The 21,809-nt window shown below is 34.0% G+C and overlaps 1 protein-coding gene across 4 annotated transcripts; it reads right to left on the minus strand.

Moving 5' to 3' along the window:
• Positions 1-569: 569 nt before the first annotated feature.
• LOC134250872 (proline-rich transmembrane protein 4-like) lies at positions 570-20,861 on the minus strand. 4 transcript variants are annotated; one of them, XM_062733220.1, is made up of 4 exons: positions 20,656-20,861; positions 19,810-19,924; positions 14,692-14,798; positions 570-4,052 (listed from the first exon to the last, which is right to left on the minus strand). In XM_062733220.1, exon 4 carries the CDS (start codon positions 3,956-3,958, stop codon positions 1,115-1,117), a length of 2,844 nt encoding a protein of 947 aa, XP_062589204.1. In that variant the 5' UTR covers positions 3,959-4,052; positions 14,692-14,798; positions 19,810-19,924; positions 20,656-20,861; the 3' UTR covers positions 570-1,114. The 4 variants fall into 4 exon arrangements, with proteins under 4 accessions (XP_062589204.1, XP_062589203.1, XP_062589205.1 ...); XM_062733219.1 differs by lacking the exon at positions 14,692-14,798; XM_062733221.1 differs by lacking the exons at positions 14,692-14,798; positions 19,810-19,924; positions 20,656-20,861 and adding an exon at positions 10,786-11,211.
• Between the last annotated feature and the right edge of the window lie 948 nt (positions 20,862-21,809).

The raw sequence follows: 21,809 nt of genomic DNA on the forward strand, positions 1-21,809 counted from the left end.
ATAACATTTATCTAGACTTTGAAACACGTATTAAAACTTTAAAATGATCAAAAAATATTTATAATGATTTCAACTTAATTATTCATTTAAGAGATGGTTATCATATTTTTTGATTGACAGACTCCATCACAGTCTTATACTATGTGCGGATATTTTGTACATTTATGAACTATCATGCTACTGGATTGTTTTGCATGAAATCCTGATTTCCTAGTAACATATAAATAGCTGACCACTCTTACATTTGTTACATCTTTAAAGAAGCTAAAAGCAGGCGACACATTTGTTCCTTGGAACACTCTAGTTTTCTTTACCCATGCATGCACAAATAGATCTAGATAAAATTACAATATTAAAGAGGAAGAGGTTTGGCCAGTATGACCATAGCTTGAGAATCTAACCCCAATACAGTCCGGCTAGCGTCAAGGCCCATGTGCCTCTCTAGATACAACGATATTTATATGCCTTGACTGAATATCAAAACTATCACATACATGTAGTTATTAAGTTTTCAGTTTCTGGAAAATCGTCTTTAAGCACCAGGCATTCTGAAAGAAAATTCTACAAGACATAGTTAATATCATTTTAATTCTGAAGATTTTTCTGCATGTTTTGAATGACAAAGATAATATTTCTTTTCATGTTACTTTTTTCACACTCTCACATCATTTAAATATTAATACTAACTTCCTGTCTTACTTTTTATTGCATCTTGTTATAGGTAGATACAAAATTACTTTTCTAATAAAAGTCAATTCTAGTATACATTTTAAAAAAAACACTTTCAAATTCAAGTTCTTATTAAAGTCATTGTTAACAATTGTGCACTTAATTAAGAATGAACTTGTAAGTAACACATTTTAAGACTTTATGTAGATGAGTGCATAGGATGCAATTTAAAATGGCATGGACATACTTAGTATTTAACAATAAAACAAATACACATATGCACACACACACACAGACACACGTATTTACTACGTGAAAAAAGAAACTAACAAAATATATTAAAATGTGTAGATCTAAACACAAATTCTTTCAAAAATCTCATTTCAAATCAATAAATAATGGGAAATAAAAATCAATTTCACATGGCATTAACATATAAATATATTCATAGACTAACATCAGCTGACGAATCCTCGCCTGTGATGAGGGGGCGTCGGGTGGGGGACACAGGCCCACAGGAATCATCAGTCTCAGAAGATTCCGATTTATCAGTGGGCGGATCCACATCCTGTTCCTGCATCTCCACCTCCCCGTATGTTGGTGGCTTGTCGTCATTGTCGTCTGCCAACTGAAAGCTGCGGTCGTACGCTTTGTCAAACTCCCACTGCAAGCTGTGAGCGAGATTTATTGATGGAATATTGGCCCCTATAGTTCCAATGGTCCCCACACTTCCCAAGTTTTTCTCCATCATCTCGGAAGGTTCGGTGTTCGTTCGGTGCAATGGCGTATTTGTAGCAGGAACATTGCCATTAGAACTGAACGCCATATTGCACATACCAGTATTTGTGGTAGAAACGGCGTTGCCATGGAGGAGGTCGGGCAAGCTTGAGGCGCGGTCCGATACCCCGTCCGTCAGCTCATCCTCACTACGAAATCTCACGAGTCCTTCTTCGATCACGATGTGGGTATGTTTACAGGGCTGGGGACCATTTCCATTTTGTTCAACCATCACATTTTTACTCTGTTTCTTTGAACTTTTAGCATCACTTGAATCATACTCACTATCTGAGAAACTCTTGAAGTGAGAACTTCCAAATGAGGTGTTTTGGTCGTTTTCAGAATTTTCTTGACTAGAACAGCAGCACTTTTTCAATACAAAACAAAACAGATAACAAGGCTTCGAGTCATTTCTCCGGTTGTATTTTATTGGTTGCGAACCAACATATACCATTATTGCACACATGATTAATTCGAACACACGCAAAAGGAACTGGTGCACATACCAGGGCCAAGGTTCGGGTACGTACCCATCTGTGAACATTCGAAAGACATAAAAAATTCCAAAAAATTCTAAAATAATGCAGAATAATCCACAGGCGGCGGCAACCAGTGTCACAGTAATTGCAGAATTCAGCGTCGATTTATTTCTGGATTTTTTCGGTCTTGGAAGACTTCCCATGGAACTAACTACTGACTTCCTTGAAATATCAGAGGGATAAGAAATTGAATGCTTCTTAAGCGTTTTTCGGCGTTTTATTGCTGATTCACGCAATCTTCGGAAAATGAAAATATATCCCAAGAATAAAATAATTCCCCATAAAATATAAAAGGACTGGCAAATTAAAAGCATGATTTTAGCGTCCGTAAAAAATCCCACGACAAAATCTGTTGAAATGGAGAGAATGAAGTGGAATGCAATTATACCAATAAGCACTGAGGACTTCTGTATTTTGGAAGACAACATTTTCATTTTGGTCGCAAGAAGTAATGCATAAAACAGAATACTAAACGCTGATGTTAAACATGGAAAGGCAGTACTGTAGAGAAAATATGCCAACACAGGATGGTAGGTTCCACGCACATTGTAAGCATCAATCAGTAAATATAATGCCCGAAGAACACATTTGAAGATGATTAAAATGTTTAGCACCATGAAGTAGTTTTTACTCAGCAAATGCTTTATTTTCCATAGTCTTATAACACTTAGCAGGCTCAAGAGAGCAATAAGTAGAAACGAAGCTGCAAAGAAATACACAAGAATTTCCCAGCCCCATTGCCATTCTTTCATAGCCACATCCCATACTGGATGAGGCTCTGCAAAGGCTGCCCCCTCAGCCTCGGGTTCTGGCTCAACTTCTGGTTCAGGTGAGGATGATTCCGCTTCTGGTGTTGGTTCAGAGACCAGTTCTGGTTCTCCAGTTGGTTCTGAAACAGGTTCACCTGTAGGCTCTGCTGTTGCATTTGGCTCAGGGTGTGGCTCAGAAGTTACCTCTGGCTCTGGTGTTATTTCTGGTTCACTTGTAGGATTTGGCTCTGGTGTTAGCTCAGGCTCTGCTGTAGATTTGGGCTCTGATGTTGGTTCAGGTGAAGAGTTTGGTTCTGGATTAGGTTCAGGTGTTACAACAGGTTCACTAGTTGGCTCTGCTGTTGACTCTGGCTCAGAGGTTGGTTCAGGTGAAGTGTTTGATTCTGGATTAGGTTCAGGTGTTACAACAGGTTCACTAGTTGGCTCTGCTGTTGATCTTGGTTCTGAAGTTGGTTCAGAAGTTTGCTCTGGAACTGGTTCTGCTGTTGACTCTGGCTCACTTACAGGCTCTGCTGTGGATTTAGGTTCATGTGTTGGCTTAGGTTCTACACTTGGTTCTGCTGTAGATACTGGCTCATGTGAAGGCTTAGGTTCACTTGTAGTCTCTGGCTCTGCAGATGGATTAGGTTCAGATGTCGGCTCTGAAACAGACTCTGCTGTTGAGTTTATCTTGGGTGATGGTTCAGGCTCACTTTTTGTTTTTAGGGATGCCTCTGGTTCAGGAATTGGTTCTGAGGTGGTTTCAGGCGCAGGTTCTGGTGTGGAATGTGGCTCACTTAAAATTTCAGCTGTTGTCTTTGGTTCTACTACAGGTTCAGAAGTTGAACTTGGTTCATAGGTTGGTTCTGGCTCACTCTTTCTTGTTGGCTCAGGTGTGGACTCAGGTTCTGATGTTGGAACTAAAGTTGAATTTAGCACAGAAACTGACTCAGTTTTAGTTACATTTTCTGTCCTATTTGAAACAACTGTTCCATTTAACCTTTGATAGCTTTCACTAACATTCACTTCTGCATTAAAGGTATCCCTTGCATATCTTCCAGGTTTGAATCCTAAATGCCTCAGTAAAAGCTGACCTCTTATTTTGTTGACAACAAGGTTCAAATCCCCACCTGAGGAAATCTGGAGAGAGCCACACCCATCGCACCAAAAAAGAATCAAAAACACAGCACCAAACAGAGAGACTGTGATCCGTAATAGATTCATCCTATCTAGGGCTTATGTTAAAATCCTCATTGTTTTCAGTGGCGTTATTGTTGTATAACTTTACCATCCACTCTGGGCTGCTCATTGTTTAACTCTGAAAAAAAAAGAATATTTAAATTAATTACAATTTAATAAATGCACTCTAAAAATGATGACAATTTAAATACAGGATGTAGTTGTTGTTTAAGTATTAACTTCTATCTGTCAAGTTTGCATCAAGTAGCTCATCAGTTGTATCGCAAAACCACAATATCTGGCATATAAAAAATAAGAATACATTTAAAATGGACAATGGATTAAGTTTAAAAGTTAATGCTGGGCATAAGATCCTTTTACATTCTAATTAACATAATTATTTTAATTTCTGTAAGTGCCCTTAAAAGCCAATGGATAAAGGAACTGACTTGTATTTAAAAGTAAAAAAAAATATTACTTGGAAAAAGATGGTACATGTACATGAAAATTAGTCAAATCTAGTTCCGCAATGAAAATGTTAAAAAAGATAAATACACTTGAACAGCATTTATTTATGAGCTATTCCTTTCATGTCATATTTATCATTTACAGAACACTGCATGAGGACCGAAAGAGAGAGAGACGAATAATAACAAAATATTACCCAATATATCACAGTCAACGTCCGGTTAACATGGACGTTTTATGATGATTAGGAGCTATAACCTTACGTTTGTTATGTGTATTGCCGGGCAGTCAGTGAATGTGTCATAGCAGACACACTTCAGATAGACAATCCAATGATCATGTACTGACCACCACAGACAGAAAATCCAATGATCATGTAATGTCCACTAGGGAGGTAACACAGTACTGTTTGTGGACAAGCACCTGTTTGGTGTAAGGGGAGGTAACACAGTACTGTTTGTGGACAAGAACCTGTTTGGTGTACGGGGAGGTAACACAGTACTGTTTGTGGACAAGCACCTGTTTGGTGTACGGGGAGGTAAGACAGTACTGTTTGTGGACAAGAACCTGTTTGGTATAAAGGGAGGTAACACAATACTGTTTGTGGACAAGCACCTTTTTGGTGTAAGGGGAGGTAATACAGTACTGTTTGTGGACAAGCACCTGTTTGGTGTAAGGGGAGGTAACATAGTACTGTTTGTGGACAAGCACCTGTTTGGTGTAAGAGGAGGTAACACAGTACTATTTGTGGACAAGCACCTGTTTGGTGTAAGGGGATCCAACCTCAGGCACTTTTTTGGAAATAAAATTTTAAACCATAGTACTAATAAAGGTATCTTATTCCGAATTACATTCAATACCCCCCTCCTCAGAAAAGCACTCATTTAAAATTTCAGAGGAAATGCAATGGCAATATCTTTATTATCATTGTCTATACGATAATTTATCTACACAACCATATGCAGCATGCATGTCTTTTTTCATAAACAGCGTCAAAACCCTGCTGGCTGAGTGGAAAAGTCGAACTAAACCACAAAATGGTATGTGCTAATCTTGGGCAAAAACGAAAATTAAAAAATGAGGTGGTTAAAAAATTCAATTCCAGATTTTAAATATTGCATTGCATAAATAAAATTTGATTATGTCTCATTTTCCATAAAAACACTACCACATATTATCAATGTAATTTTAAATGCAGATTTTTAGCCAATCAAAATCTCTGTGCGGGATTAGCACATACCGTTTCATAGTTTAGTTTGACTTTCCACTCAGTGAGCAGAGTTGTACGCTGTTTAGGAGATAAACAAAACCAAAGACATGCAAGTCATATATGGTTGTGTAGATAAATTATCGTATAGACAATGATAATAAACATATTGCCATTGTATCTCCTCTGAAATTGTAAATGAGTGCGTTTCTGAGGAGGGAGGTACTGAGTGTAATTCGGAGTTAGATACCTTGTGTTATTATTCAACTATAGGTTAAAAATTATTTCCAAAACAAGTGCCTGTGGATCTAACACAGTACTGTTTGTGGACAAGCACCTGTTTAGGTAAAGTATCAGCAGGACAGACTGTCCATTATTTATTTATTATGCCCCCCGTAAACGAAGTTTCGGGGGTATATAATTTTTGTCGTGTCCGTCTGTCTGTCTAGCTGTCTGTCTGTCTCTCTGTCTGTCTGTTTGTCTGCAAAAACTTTAACCTTGCCCATAACTTTTGATTTAGTGGAGCTATGACTTTCATATTTCATATATATTTTTCTTTGTGACAAGTCCTTTCTTTGGGTACCACCAAATTTCACCTTTTGACCTTGACGTTGGAGTTTGATCTACTTTGACACAAAATTTCCAAACTTTTACTTTGGCCATATCTTTTGAACAGTAGATACCAGGACTTTTATACTTTATATATGTATTCTTTTTAAAAAGATCTTTTATTGAGTACCATTAACTTTGACCTTTTGACCTTGGAGATTTCCATACTTATAAAAAAACTTTAACCTTGGCCATAACTTTTGAACTGTAAGGGCTAAGGCTTTTATACTTCACATATGTAATCCTTGTAAGAAGACACTTCATAGGATACCAAGAACTTTGACCCTTTGACCTTGACCTTGGAGTTTGACCTACTTTAAAAATACAACCTTGACCAAACTTTTTAAAGGGATAGCACTAGGGCTTTCATACTTCACATATTTAATCCTTGAAGACAAGACAAGACCTTTCATTTGATATCAAGAACCATGACCCTTTGACCTTGACCTTGGAGTTTGACCCATTAGTACACACAAAAAATCCGAACTTTTACTTTGGCCCAAATTTTTAAATATTAGGAACTTCATATTTCAAATATCATTTCTTTGTGGCAAGACCTTTCAACTGAAACCAACAATTGTGACCTTGACCTTGGACATTTCCGTACTTATGAAAAAAAACTTTAACCTTGGCCATAACTTTTGAACGGTAAGGGATAGAGCTTTTATACTTCACAAATGTAATCCTTGTGACAAGACCTTTCATTGGATATCAAAAACCTTGACCCTTTGACCTTGACCTTGGAGTTTGACCTACTTTTTACAAACTTTAACCTTGGCTATAACTTTTGAATGGTAAGGACCAGCGCTTTCATACTTCTAATATGTAATCTTTGACACAAGGCCTTTCTTCAGAAACCAACAACCTTGACCCTTGGACCTTGATCCCAGAGTCTGTCCTACCTTTAAAAATTTAACCTTGGTCATAACCTTTTAACAGGTGGTGCTAGGGTTTTATTTTTCACATTTGTATTTCTTGTGAAAAGGCCTTAAGAATTCCAAAGAAATATTCCCTAAAATATGTGAAATTTACATCAACTAATGTCTGTTTTATAGACACTTGAGCAGGTGGATTTCAAAGAACAGAAATGATATAATGTGCATCAAAAATTGGTACTGTCCTTGGCGACAAATACTTCCAACAACCAATGTAATTTTTGCGAAAATTCAAAAAATAATCACTGATGATGTTAGATTGAATTTAAGTCACATTGCAAAATTGATAGGCATCATTTTTTGGGGGGGGGGGGGGGGGGGTAACTTTAGGTACCAACATATCTGATCTGCATTTGAGAAAGCTTCACCTTCACTAATCATAATTCTTTTCAAATAGATTATAATCTCCTTTAATTTGTGTAATTTAAGTTGTAAAGCTGATCTGTAGCAATAAAATGCAGTCATTGAAAGTAAAAATGGGCTTCATAAATATTTTCAAAAATTACCTCTGTCATATAAAATAAAGTGCCACGCCACAGCATGATACGCCCGTCAAAAAATTAAAATTAACTTGAATGGTTTAGAGTGCAAGAAAATCATGTCAACCTTGATTCTAAAATTTCCATAATTTTTTCTATTCCTTAAAATATTTGTTTATCCATCCCCTGTGGTGTAGGCATTAATCATAGCATCATTGATAGATTTCTATACTGGTTGTATTAGACCTTGTCAAATGCCCATCATATTAAACAATATCAAATTACCGGTAGTCTTAACAACTTAATCTATACCAAATTAATTTTTAAAATAAAAGGCTGGCCATCAAATGACATATGCTATTTCAACTGACCAGCAGTTCTTCTGTCTAATTCCCAAAGGGTAACAGATAAGAAGATGCTGGCTAGCCTTCCTAAATTGAACTCATTAATTAATCTTTGACTGGATGCTCGTCTACTCATTACTATAGATGAATGAATCTGAACTCTCCATAAAATATTTTTAAAAATATATAAAATACTCAATGATTTTTTTTTTTTTACATTTAATGTCAGAAAGATTTTAATATGCGATTTCTATGGAAAATGGACATGCTGACTCCAATCCTATGAAATTAGTTCTTTAAATTAATAATATTATATATCATATCAGTTTATTATGCAAAATCAAATTAGTGTAAATTACTTTTCATCAAATTCATTTTAAAACTTTGGCTAGCCAACACGAGGTATTTTTAATCCAACAGGATTACCCATCTGCCTTAATTCCCAAAGGGATATATATAACACCGATGCTCTCCAATTAGCTCCTCACACTAAACTCATTAATTTCTCTCTAATTTGACATGCAACTTTCTGTTATCAAAACTCTTGACCAGTGCTTGATAATTACACTCATGGGAGACATGGGATTTCTTCTAACATACATTAATATATTTGTCATAGATTGCTGTCAAGTATATGCTGAAAAAAATAAGTATTTTCTTGATTTAACACTTTTTTAATAAGGATACAACTATATCTTTACATTTTTTAGGATTATGAAATTCAAAATTTAAAAAACTTAGTTTTTTAAAAAATTCACTTAAATTAAAGGTCACAGTGACCTTGAAATAGTCGCGACACACCTTCTACCCAAGATGTATACATTTCCCAAGTTTGATAGTTCTAGGTCTAATAGTTTACTAGTTATGAGCCGGACAGGATTTTTCCATATTTGGCCATAGCATCTTAATTAAAGGTCATAGCGACCTATGCGCGCGACACACCGTCTACCCAAGAAGTATCAGTTGACAAAGTTTGATAATCCTAGGCCTAATAGTATTGAAGTTATGAGCCGGACAGGAATGGACAGACAGACGGACGGACGGACGGACGGACGGACATGAAACCTATAACATAATACGTCCCGTCTTAAGACGGGCGTATAATAATGGGCTGAAAAGGTTTTTCTACCTAGTTTACTTATCTTATTTCTACAACAATGTTGGGAGGTAAAAATTTATAAATGAGAATACTTCCTCAACGTCACACATATGTTAGGATTTATACTTATATTATGTTCCTTTTTCTTTGTATTTTAGTTGTAAACATTCATTCTAAGTTTTCTGTAATACAATATAGTGTATAACTTCCTCTTTGTTGAGCTTAACAGGTAATTTGAGATTTATGCTCTTTTGATTTCTTTGTCTTTTTCTTTGCATGCATTCCTACTCTTCCCTGCTGGCAGCAATATGGAGGTAACTTAAAGTTACCATTGAAAGAATAACCATAATATCTTACATCAATACAAATTTGATAATAAGGATATATTTAAATTACATTCAAAAGCTGTTAAGTAGGTATACTATAATGGGTTTAAAGATCAATTCTTCTCAGGTAGTTATAAAACATTTTTTAAAAAAACAGAAAAATAGAAAATTATATTTCATCCAAATATTGGTCATATTAAATTTTAGCAATCACAACACCCTTGTAAAAAATGCCAGAATTGAATCCTCGCTAAAATTTCTGCTTATACAATATATAATTTACATACATGTATATATTTATAAGCCCATAATTATACCTGAAATGTATAGTCTTTAATTATCCAGTGCACAATTCATAATTAAATATTAGGTGTAAATATAAACCTAAACTTCCTCTTCAATGTATAAAAACATTGGCTTGTACTGGTGAAAATAAAAAAAACAAGGCAAAGTTTATGGCTAATTAAAATCAAAACATAAAAAAAGTGTGTATTCTCGCAAATATAAACACACGGTCATGCATCTTTAAAAGACATCTAATGACTTTGGTGAACTTTTAGCAATTAATCATGAATGATTGATCACTGCATATTACCAGGAAAGAAATATAAACTTTAACACTTGAATATTTTACACCAAAAAAGAAAGTTAATGAAAGGAAAATATTTGCAATTAGATTAATTCTCACAAACCTTCAAGATTTGCAGTCCTAAGATCAAGCAAAAAGCACTGAAAATGTTAATTTGCTGTCAATTTCATCAATATCGTGTATGACCCTAGGATAATTCAAGTCATAAAAGTTATTAAGAACTGACCCCTGGGCACCTGGTTTGACAGTTAACTGAGTTATCTAATGGGCAATCATTTACAGCTAATGGGCCAAAGTCATTTAACCTGAATATGGTCACAATGGCCTTTACTTTTGGGGAAAATGTTTGTACCATCTGAGATACAAGCTGGGAGTTCAAAATTTTGTTATGTAGCAAATTTAAACATGTTTATACATAAGTAAATATTTTTCAAATTCATTTCAACCCAAAAATAAGTTAAATATGTATATTCATGCAGTTAACATCTGGAAATGTTTAGGAGGAAAACAACCTCAGCTAGTACAATGCCTAAAGAATAAAAATGTTGTTTTTCAAAGGGAATCAGGTAAAGTGCAATCTAATTATTACAAAATTAAAAAATGCAGGAAAAAAATCAAATGCTTGCACCTTAAACGAGATTTATGTAAAGCAAAGGTAAACGTACGTAATCCTTTTCAGACTCAAAGTCTAATTTTTAGTTGCTTTTTATTACTTGTTAGCTGAAACTTAAATGTTAAAATGAACCAATTATGTTCAAAGGAAAAATTGGTATTTTGGAACAAAATCATGATGCAAATTGTAAAACTGAATCATACCTGTAAAGTTTTTTATATTCATCCCATTCGAGAAATTTCTCAAAAACTGAATCAAAAACAATTTTACCAATATTTCTCAGAGCACAAAATAAGTCACAATCCAAACTGCTTGAACTGAAGAATGTCTAACGTAACATTAACTTTGTTGTTGGCTTCCAAGAAAATGCACAAATACCTCCATAAAAAACTTGTTTCATCATCTCTGACATATGTTTAACAAACGATCAGCATGTCCAGTAATGTCCAGGCAGGGCCTCTGGCCAACTGTCCCTATCCTATGCTGTGACTATTCTGTACACTAACAAAGAAGACCTTCCCAATAATATTCATAAAAAAAGTCCCACATTACTTTATGCGAGTCATGTCCTTTGATTTATGTGGTTACTGTTACACCATAACTCCACTACTGGCTGTCACACAACAAAAGACAGCGGAAAAAAGTAAACAATGAACAAAATAAAAAAAGGTATGCAAATAAAGAAATAAAATATATAAATATCAAAAGAATTAATTCAAAATCTATCACACTGACATTACATACAGCAAAGAAAGGACTTGGATTGGTGGATAGATCGATACTTACAGGTGAAATTTTAGTTCCTGATACATTGAGTAGAAGTTGAGTACATGTACACTAAAACAATTACAGTGGAGCCTCATTTATCCGGACGCTTTGGTTCCGAGTCATTTTGTCCGGATATGTGAAGCATCTGGATATCTGAATTACCAGTTAAACAAGACAAAATAACATTTCAAAAATTCTGTTCTGATGAAAAGTTGTCCGGATACTGAAGCATCCGGATATCTAAGGGTCCACTGCATTATTATAATAATGAATTGTGTGAAATCAAATAAAACTATGTTTGCAAATAAGAAAAAACTTGTTACCCAGTAATTTATTTGAGAGTGTTAATTTTTATCATAGACCTAAAACGATTTAGGTCTATGTTTTTATATAAAGAGCAATTATATAATAAAATGTTAATATGCCTTAATTGTTTCTCATCATTAATAATACCTATGTGTAGTATCATAGGATAAGTCTGAAGTTTAAAATAATTGTAAACAAAAAGCAGGAAAAAATTTTTTCCGGATTTTTTTTTAATGATAAAAACTTCAGACTCCTGTGGTAGTATATTGCTAAAATACAACTGTTTGTAGTTGTTGGTAACATTGAAAATTTGCTGCATCTCAAGCAATGTTACAGTCAATTTGACAATAAATTTTTCAAGAAGTATTTATTCAATGAATAAATTAAGTTTTCAATTTTATATCATCAGTTATATAATGGTTTCTATTAGAAATTAATGCTGTTTTTATTAGAAATTAAAGTGTCAAGCATTTGTGCAAGTATTTCTGGGGGTGAATATATTATGCCCAATGTCTTTAACAAATTGAATGTTGACTCTTAAAAATTGCTATTTCTAATGAACTATATGCTTTAAAATTGGTCTCATTATTTAGAGTGTAACAGTGTTTTTAAATTTTCACAAAAATTTCTCAAAAATCATATCTAAATATAAATAATTCACATGAAGGTATAATATTAATCAAAAGTGCATATCAAAGTGAGGATGCATAAATGTAACAATTTCAAATATTACTTTTTATTAACAAAATATTCATTTGTTTGTTTGGTTTTTTTTATTTTTTTTTTTGTAACGAAAAAAAAAAAAAAAAAATAAAAAAAAACAAACAAACAAATGAATATTTTGTTAATAAAAAGTAATATTTGAAATTGTTACATGTATGTAAAAATAAGAATAACTTACAAAACACAGTTCCTAAATTCTAACAAGTTCCCTTTTTTTCTCGTCACCTACAGTGTATAAAGGCATTTTTACAGCTTTTAGGGCTCTAAACATCTTTGACTTCTACATTAGCTTCTTACACCCCAGGTCTCTGACCTATTGACCCTTTCTGTAACAAATCATCCTTATCCTGATTAAGATACAGAGCCTACTGCCTAACCTTTCACAGCAATATTTATAAATCACGGATTTAAACTCAAAACATGATACTATCATCCGCTAACCTACATGTACATATATAAATATTGCCAAAACCCTTTTACGCATTCTGAATGAATTTAAGCAGTTTCTAATTTCAAAATATATTATACATGTTATATGGCCCATATTTCCATTTGAAAATTATTTTTCATTATTAATTTATCACACTCAGCAGACATCTGCAGAGACATACATTCTCCATTATATACTCATTAATTATAATTTATTTATTAATTATCACTGATAACTGAAATTAAGGAAAAGTCTTATCTTTTCTATGGATCGACCAATCAAAATGACAATTTTCATCTTCAAATTTGTAAACTTTACCTGTGTGATAGGTTAAATCTCCATGTCACCTATGTACAGTGAAAGAACTATTTCTATATTGCTTTAATCCTTATCATTAACACGTTATATGACTGACGTAAACATCCTAAATTGTCCACCTAAATTTTCACCCCTCCTAAGTCATGTAAGTCAGTACAATGGACATCAAAATAGACGAATTTGTCATCCTCATTCAGGACATTATATTTCCTGTTGGTGATTCTATGGGGTAATGTTAATAAACTGACCGAAACACCATGATAAATTGTCTATAACAGTATTATTAATAAAAAATAGAAGGTGTGAAGTTACGATCATTCAAATTTATGTGTGCAAGTCAACGAAAGAGGTACAGTGCAAATGACAACTGAAAGAGCAAAGAACTCTAGATTCAATACATGTACACTGTACTGAAGTTTAATATTTATCATATTTTACATATATGGTAGTTTTTGTGGAAATGTTTTCCATTAGATGACCATGATAATTAACAGAAATTTAAAACTATCTATAGGTTTCTGATGTTTTTTCATTTCTATATTTTATGTGTAAATTATATATAAAATACAAATTACTCCACTGTATTAGATATAAGCATACATGTACTTTGTGCACAATTTGTCCACCATAATTTATGAACATGCAGCAGTATTACTCATAAGTATAGCTCATTATCAGGGTTAATTTTTTTGGCCTATTATTTCTATCTACCAGAATTTATCATTATACGAGTATATTTTGTAAGTGCCAGTATCATGTTCATATAGATAAATGCTACCAGTTATAGCATTAAATGCAATGTAATATTACAGATCCAGAAGTTTCTTCAGGGGTGATGTTAGAGGGTGGGGGTGGGTGGAGTTAGGACAATTAAGTCACTTGGCAATTTTTTCATCAGATACATGACTCCCTGATATTAATCCTCTCTATTTTATAACAGGACCCTCTTTGGACCCCCCCCCCCCCACTTTTTTTACACTACTGACAATCCAAAAGAGGGAATGGGGTGGGAGATGGGTAGTTGGCTCACATGATCTAGGCCCCTTCCCACCTCCTGTAATCTTCAGAAGCAGTTTTAACAACATTAACATCAGGGATATTTCATACTCCATTTTTTAAAGATTACATGTACACTGTACACAAATTCAAAATAACGTAGATGTAGTACATGTAACCTACAAAAAATAAAGATAGATGGAAAAGATGTGATGAGTGAAAGAAAGAAAGAAGAGATGATGGGGGGGGGGGTCCAGATTAGAACAAAATTGACTCACAGACTGTTTATATATTGGTATATCAATGCACAATCTGATCACAAGAAATTTTAGGCTTATTTACATCCCATTTCTAATATAATTCTTCTTTGGAAATTTCTCGTGAAAATATGTGAATAACAATTACGTGTGAAAAAACATAGGACCCATGAGTAGAAAACTTCAATACAAATAGTTTTAATAGGCATACAGAAAGTCTGCAAAGTTTACTAAAAAAGCTTGAGCATATGAGCATGTGTTAGAAAAGATAAATAAACACAGAATTAATAAAGAATTAATCAGATACATACCATACGATACAGGAATGAAGCCTTCTATTAAGCAGCATGCAGCTAATTAAATGTACACAGGGATGGTGTATTGCTGTTGATTAAATCCCTTAGTCACTTTCCTGAGGCTAAAAGAGAAAGCTCTGATTCAGAGTGTACTCAAATGTTATTTAATCTGTGTATATTATATTCCTTCATTCATCAAAGTCTTGTGTTGTCCATTTAATGATTTACCAATGACTTCAATTTTAAATCTTACACATAAATAATCAGTGATGCTCCGTTGATGTTTTAGCGATTCATTGGGAAAATCTAATAAAAGTAATCTTCAATTTAGTTAAAATCTTCTGGATGGATACACTTGTTTGGACAAAGGCTTAAAGCTTTTAAGCTTGTGTTAAATGAAAGTAATTACAATTAAATTTCTACAGTGTAAACATTTTTCTTCTCAACTTTTGACTTTGTCAACAAGTGTCCCTTCCCATTTCAATGATATAATTGACTTTGAGACTACATGATAAACAGAATTTGTGATTTAAAGCAGGTAAAAAAATGAACAGTGCTGTCATGATTTTTTCCATGATGTATTGTCTGTTGTAGAGTTGGAAAAATAGAACAAGAGGCCCACGGGCCTTATAGGTCACCTGAGTATTGTGCAACAACTTTCAAACAATTATATTTGGTTCATGTTTTAAACCGGAGGCCATGAAATTCACAATTTACAATTTTGAAAGAGGCGCCATTGCTTATCATAATTATTAACTTAGCATGCTTACTCTATTTACTTAATCCCCAGAGATAGATCAGAGTAACAAAGAGAAAATGCACTTCCACTTTATAACCAGTTGTGCACCTCACCCACTGACCCATGGCCCGGGCCACATATTTCAAAATTTTGCAAATGTAATCAAAGCATTAATTTATTTTCAGACTATGTAACCCCCCCCCTTTGACCCTGGGGGCATAAAAAAACCCACTTTGCTATATGCACCTTTCTTCATCACCTTTCTTCAATATATATATATACTTGGATCATTGGAATAAAACCCAGAAGCAAAGGAAAATATTTTCAAAGAATTAATGTATTTTCACTATATAATCAATAGAGCCCCGCCCTAACACCAGAACCCCTGACCCTGGGACCATAAAATTCATAAATCTGGAAGAGGCACTCTTGCTTATCATAACTATGTGCTTAGTTAGTTTATTTAATACCCAGAAGCAGAGAAGAAGATTTTCAAAGAATAAATGCATTTTCACTATATAATCAAAAGAGCCCTGTCCTACTACCAGAACCTTGACCCTGGGACCATAAAATTCACAAATCTGGAAGAGGTACTCTTGCTCATCATAACTATGTGCTTAGTTAGTTTATTTAATACCCAGGAGCAGAGAAGAAGATTTTCAAAGAAATAATGCATTTTCACTATATAATCTATAGAGCCCCGCCCTAACACCAGAACCCTGACCCTGGGGGCATAAAATTCACAAATCTGGAAGAGGTACTCTTGCTCATCATAACTATGTGCTTAGTTAGTTTATTTAATACCCAGGAGCAGAGAAGAAGATTTTCAAAGAAATAATGCATTTTCACTATATAATCAATAGATTTGTCCTAACCACCAGAACCCCTGACCCTGGGACCATAAAATTCACAAATCTGGAAGAGGCACTCTTGCTCATCATAACTATGTGCTTAGTTAGTTTATTTAATACCCAGGAGCAGAGAAGAAGATTTTCAAAGAAATAATGCATTTTCACTATATAAAATATAGAGCCCCGCCCTAACACCAGAACCCCTGACCCTGGGGCCATAAAATTCACAAATCTGGAAGAGGCACTCTTGCTCATCATAACTATGTGCTTAGTTAGTTTATTTAATACCCAGGAGCAGAGAAGAAGATTTTCAAAGAAATAATGCATTTTCACTATATAATCTATAGAGCCCCGCCCTAGCACTAGAACCCCTGACCCTGGGGCCATGAATTTCAAAATTTTGGTAGAGGACTCAATGCTCATTACATTCATGCCAACAGTTTCCTTGCTTGATGTCCAGGAGTAAAGAAGAAGATTTTTAAAGATTTCATTAATTTTAGTGGTTTTGGCCCCACCCCTCAGGCCCCAGGGGGGCGGGGACCATGAAATTCACAATTTTTGTTCCCCTTCACCCATAGATGCTGTATACCAAATTTGGTTGAAATTGGTTCAGTGGTTATAGAGAAGAAGCTGAAAATGTTCAAATGTTAACACACGACACACGACGGACGACGACGGACGAAAACGGATAGCAATAGGTCACCTGAGTTACTCAGGTGACCTAAAAAGAACACCCCCCCTTCTTAGATATCATCACTCTATAGACCAGAAAGATGGTAGATTTAGAAGCAGTTAGACAACATGTAATCATGCTTTGTTTGTTTGTTTGTTTGTTTTTTGTGGGGGGGGGGGGGGGGTGTGTAAATTTCCTCAAAATTCAATTAACAGTGTAAAAATTATTGAATATTGACGCTATAATGTTTTACACGTTTATTTTTGCTGATCTGGGGGTAATAAATTTATTTAGGCTCCTTAGAATGAGATTCTTTTTACTTTTATTTATTTTCTGAATTGTCTAACCAAGTTGAAATAATTAATGTTTAAAGTATACTTATGAAGCATATTTAAACACAATTAATATTGTTTATGTCCTTTCCTTTCATTTTTTTTCTCCTTGTATAAATGCATAGAGTTTGGGCCATATAAAATTAATCTTTAGATTCTCATCCCCGCCCGCCCCTCTCAAAATGTCCCGCCCCGATGTATTTTATTTTGATTTTTTGGGTATTTTCATGTATTTTTATTCAGTAAGAATTTGGGTCAAAGTTTAAGAGTTATCTCCCGTCTGTATTAAAAGTCGCGTGTCGCTTTTTATAGCAAAAACGCCATGTGAAGAATGGAGAAAATCGGCAATAAAAGCAGTTTAAATGTGTAAGGAAAAGATAATTTGTCAGTATAGAGAAGGCAGAGAAGAAAAAATAGCATAAACACATATAGATACCATCACTGGCAGGAGCAAGTATGTAGAGAAATTGTAACTAAGTAAAAACAGACGAGGAAAATGACACCTGGTCATTCAAGTTATAGGGCCTATATAACGATCTCCAGCTGTGTGACTTAGCTTTGAAATAAAAAAAAAATCTACAACATCGTAGACAGACTTAAGAGAAGGCCTAGATTTTTCAGTAGAATAACTATTAGAACATTTATATAGATTTTGCAAAATAAGAAGTCACGCATACACAATTTATTGGTATCCCCACCTCATTTTGTTCAGGGTGTGCCGTATAATGTGTACTTGATAATTTGTTAATTAACAATAAATATTAAACTTTTAAAGCAAAAATTTTCTTTAAATATTTAAAAGAATATGAAAAGAATTAAATATATTCATATTTGCATTAAGGTAATGAAAAAAATGTGTACGGGGCGTCCATTGTTTTGTTGATACTTAGGCCTATATATAAATTAACAATTATAAAAAATAAAAAATAAAATCCGCCCACCCGCCCCATTTTTTTTGCAAATTAGGATGAGAATCTAAAGATTAATTTTACCTGGCCTTACTTGAAAGAAAAAAAATGTAAAAAGAAATATTTTTGGCAGATGTCAACACAGTTGCAATTCCTGCATTATACTCCTCCCATTTTTCAAAAGGGCGAGCGGGCTGGCCGAGGGTATCTTTATGAATCTTATCTGTTAATTATTGAAATAAAGTAATACATGTATTTATATGCAGTCTTGAGATATATCTATCTGTCGATTTTCATTTCCTGGAGATTAGTAAATGACAATCAAGATATTTTTATCAATTGCTGACCATGAAGGTTTTTATTACACATTGTAGTCAGGAGCTGCAGAATTTTGTCAGAATTCCCTACACCTGATAAAAACTATCAGTTTGAAGGAAAACATCAATGGCACTGCTAGGCTGCCGTGTGAACATAGACATCTAGCAGGGATTTCTCATTATCTCTGCAATTTCAGCAGAAATTTGTACTGCTTGCATGGCTTTTCACTTTCCGATAAATATAGGTGATTAATTTTTTCATGTATGATAAATATACATGTATATCCTACTTACTTCTGTACATTATAAGCACCTCAGATCTAAATGCAATAAAGGAAATGATTTTGTAAATTGGGAAATTTATTTTGTATAAAATTGTAGATTTTGATGTGCTAATCTACTGTATGTAATTTAGGGTTCATGGCAGGTAAAATTAACTGTACTATCAAATAAGCACCCCTAGTTCAGACAAGTAGAGCTTAAATGAGAGCAGGGATCATACATGTACAAGTCTTTTAGTATACTCTGACAAGGCCCCCCTTCATCTACTTACTCTTTGATACATGGTCCTCGGGTGCTTAAAATGGCTTGGGAATAATGGATGCATCGATATGGCCTGTATGGATTAAGTTATCTAAAAGATTTCTTATTCCTTCGCTACATGCTACCATTGGATTATCACTCTAACGCGGCATACCTCCAAGTATAGGTCCTTTAATGATAGAGGCTGGTATACATGTATTCCGAGAAATCCTCAATATTTCATCATGTTAATAATTTTAACGTTTCAAAAAATTTGAGTATATTTGTGATGGCTAAAATGGTCAAAAGTTGAAAGTTGTAATTTTGATGTAAATCCAAAAGAGAGTCTGCACATTTACAAGTATATAATTAGATAGCATATCAAATCATAACCATGAAGGGAGTTCATTTATAATTTGAAATGGGGGAGGGTCTGTAGAAAAATTTTAAACGGTTTTTATCAGGTACATGCAGCTTCATAACTACATATATTGCAAAAGAAAATAATTAAACAAGTTAGTATGAAGAATGGAAGTCTTATTTTTGAAGCCTTAGCTGCAGGAATCATAGCCGGGCCACATGAAACATAAGTCGTCATGAAAAAACATTTATCTTTTGTAAAGGTTGTACACACATCAGAAATCTCCACCATGCATGCATTCTTCTGTGTAATTAGGCTTGTAACAAAGAGATGCCCCCCATTCTTCATGTTCCCTCACAAGTCTTCAACCTCACATGTTTTGAAATCTGTCTGCATGTGTACAACTGATACAAATATTCTGCATACTGACCTGATGTTAGCCCACAGTTTCTGTCTAGAGCCCTGAATACTTCCTCAGTGAGTCTTGTCATAATTAGGTTCTGGATTTTCATAATACCAGCTCTCTGTACAAGCCATATGACAGCCTGTCAAAAAAATAAAGGAAATAAAAAAAATTTGATTACAATAGTTGTCACACTCTCTGTTCATATTTTAGCTATATAGCTCTTTTCTGTCAATTGATTAAATAATACGAGATTTTTTTGCATATTAGTATGCAACCACAGATTTTTGAAAAACATGCATTTTACATCAGTCCATCTGAAAATCAATCTACATGATCTAACTATAAATTCATTGACTTACTACATCTAAAATTCATATGAATTGACAATTAGTTTATATTAGAACAGTCCATTTTATTCTGTGAAGATAATTAATTGAGTCAACAAACACAATAAATCAGATTAATTTTATATATATACCTTTAAAATTTTATTGCAATCATCACTGATATTTTCACATCCTCCATTTTTACAGATGAAGTTCAGTGACAACACCTTTAATTATGAGCTTCAGGTGAGCTCATTATTGAGATAGGTAAATCTGCCGTGTTACCATGCTCCCCTAACTTTCTATACCTTATCTATTACCGGCATCTAATAAAGGACAATTTAATGCACATATACTGTTCCAAGGCCATGAACAGGAAAAATTTCATCCATCCAAATATTCTCAGCACATATTTGATAAACTTACAGTTTCTATTTACTAATTGTTAATGAAAAGTTCCAGGATATTAGCCATTTCTTTTGCTCCATTTTTACTTTATAGTGCTTTGTTATTCAGTACACTGACATACTTATAGAATACTCACCATCTCTGAAAATCTTCAATTCCAACATTCCAACATGTAAAACTACCATTAATAACACATCACATCAAATCTCCGTCAAAAAATTCTCCTGAGGGTGTAAACCTATTTAAATCCAAGCTCATAAACTGACACTCCCAACACAAAGAGAGAGGGAAAATATAACAATTACCAGCCCAAATGATAAAGCTGGCAAAGAAACCAAATAAAAATCCCTCTCATGCTAACTTCAAGGGAGGCAGAATTTTCATAATCACCCAGGCAAAACAAGGTCTTGTACACAGTGTTTACAAATGAGATTTGTTAATCCTAACACTCTGATAAATAGTGGTAGGTGCTAAAGCCTGGATGAACTTTATCCTAATTACCCCCCTCCTGGAGCAAATGGGAGAATGACTGTTACAGTGTGGGGGGGATCAACTGATCATAAAGAAAATAATTCCTTTGCTTATATTTCACCCAAGATGGGAGGTATATTTCAGCTAAGTTTTTTTCTAATGATAAATTCAGAATTCAAGGAAAATACTGTAAGCCCCCATCACACAGCACAGAACATTAATTTAACAAGCTTATCAACTGCATAAGAATATCATTCTGCAAACCATGTTTATCAAATATTAGTTGGCATGTTTACTAACTTAGATGTGTGTAAAACATCGATATCACACTTATATAACATTAAAAAAATTCCAAATCAAATTACGATCCTCATGTGAATGTGCCCTAGGCCTTAGCATTTTTAAAGTTTATGACGTTTGCTATATGGATTTTGTTAAAGGCGAATCCAAGATATTGGCATTCAATTGAATTAATAAAATATTAATGATTAATACTTTTTATGCAAAATGGATGTATATACTATGCACTTTTCATGCATCAAAGATCTAACAAGAAGGTCAAAGAAAGAAAATATACAGACACAGAAAAATTCCAACAATAATTTACTATGTCATGATATTTAAAATATATACATGAACAGCTAGTATGTGATGCAGCATTGTTTTTGAAAATATTTGAAAGAACAAAACTTGACAAGCCAAAAAAAAGGAAAATTACTGGTGATTGTCCAACCAAACTGTAAAATTTTATTTCGTTTGTGTATGGTGGTGGGGTAGGGGTGGGAGGGGATGGGGTTAGGTTCAAATTTCTTTCAGACT

Source organism: Saccostrea cucullata, unplaced genomic scaffold (genome assembly GCF_032062105.1).
Source record: "Saccostrea cucullata isolate Sc308-1 unplaced genomic scaffold, CSIRO_AGI_Scuc_v1 ctg15, whole genome shotgun sequence".
NCBI classification, from domain to species: Eukaryota; Metazoa; Mollusca; class Bivalvia; order Ostreida; family Ostreidae; genus Saccostrea; species Saccostrea cuccullata.

What these genes read in the sequence shown, in the direction of transcription:
- LOC134250872 (XM_062733219.1), bottom strand. Translation starts at nt 3,958, where the DNA reads ATGAATCTATTACGGATCACAGTCTCTCTGTTTGGTGCTGTGTTTTTG.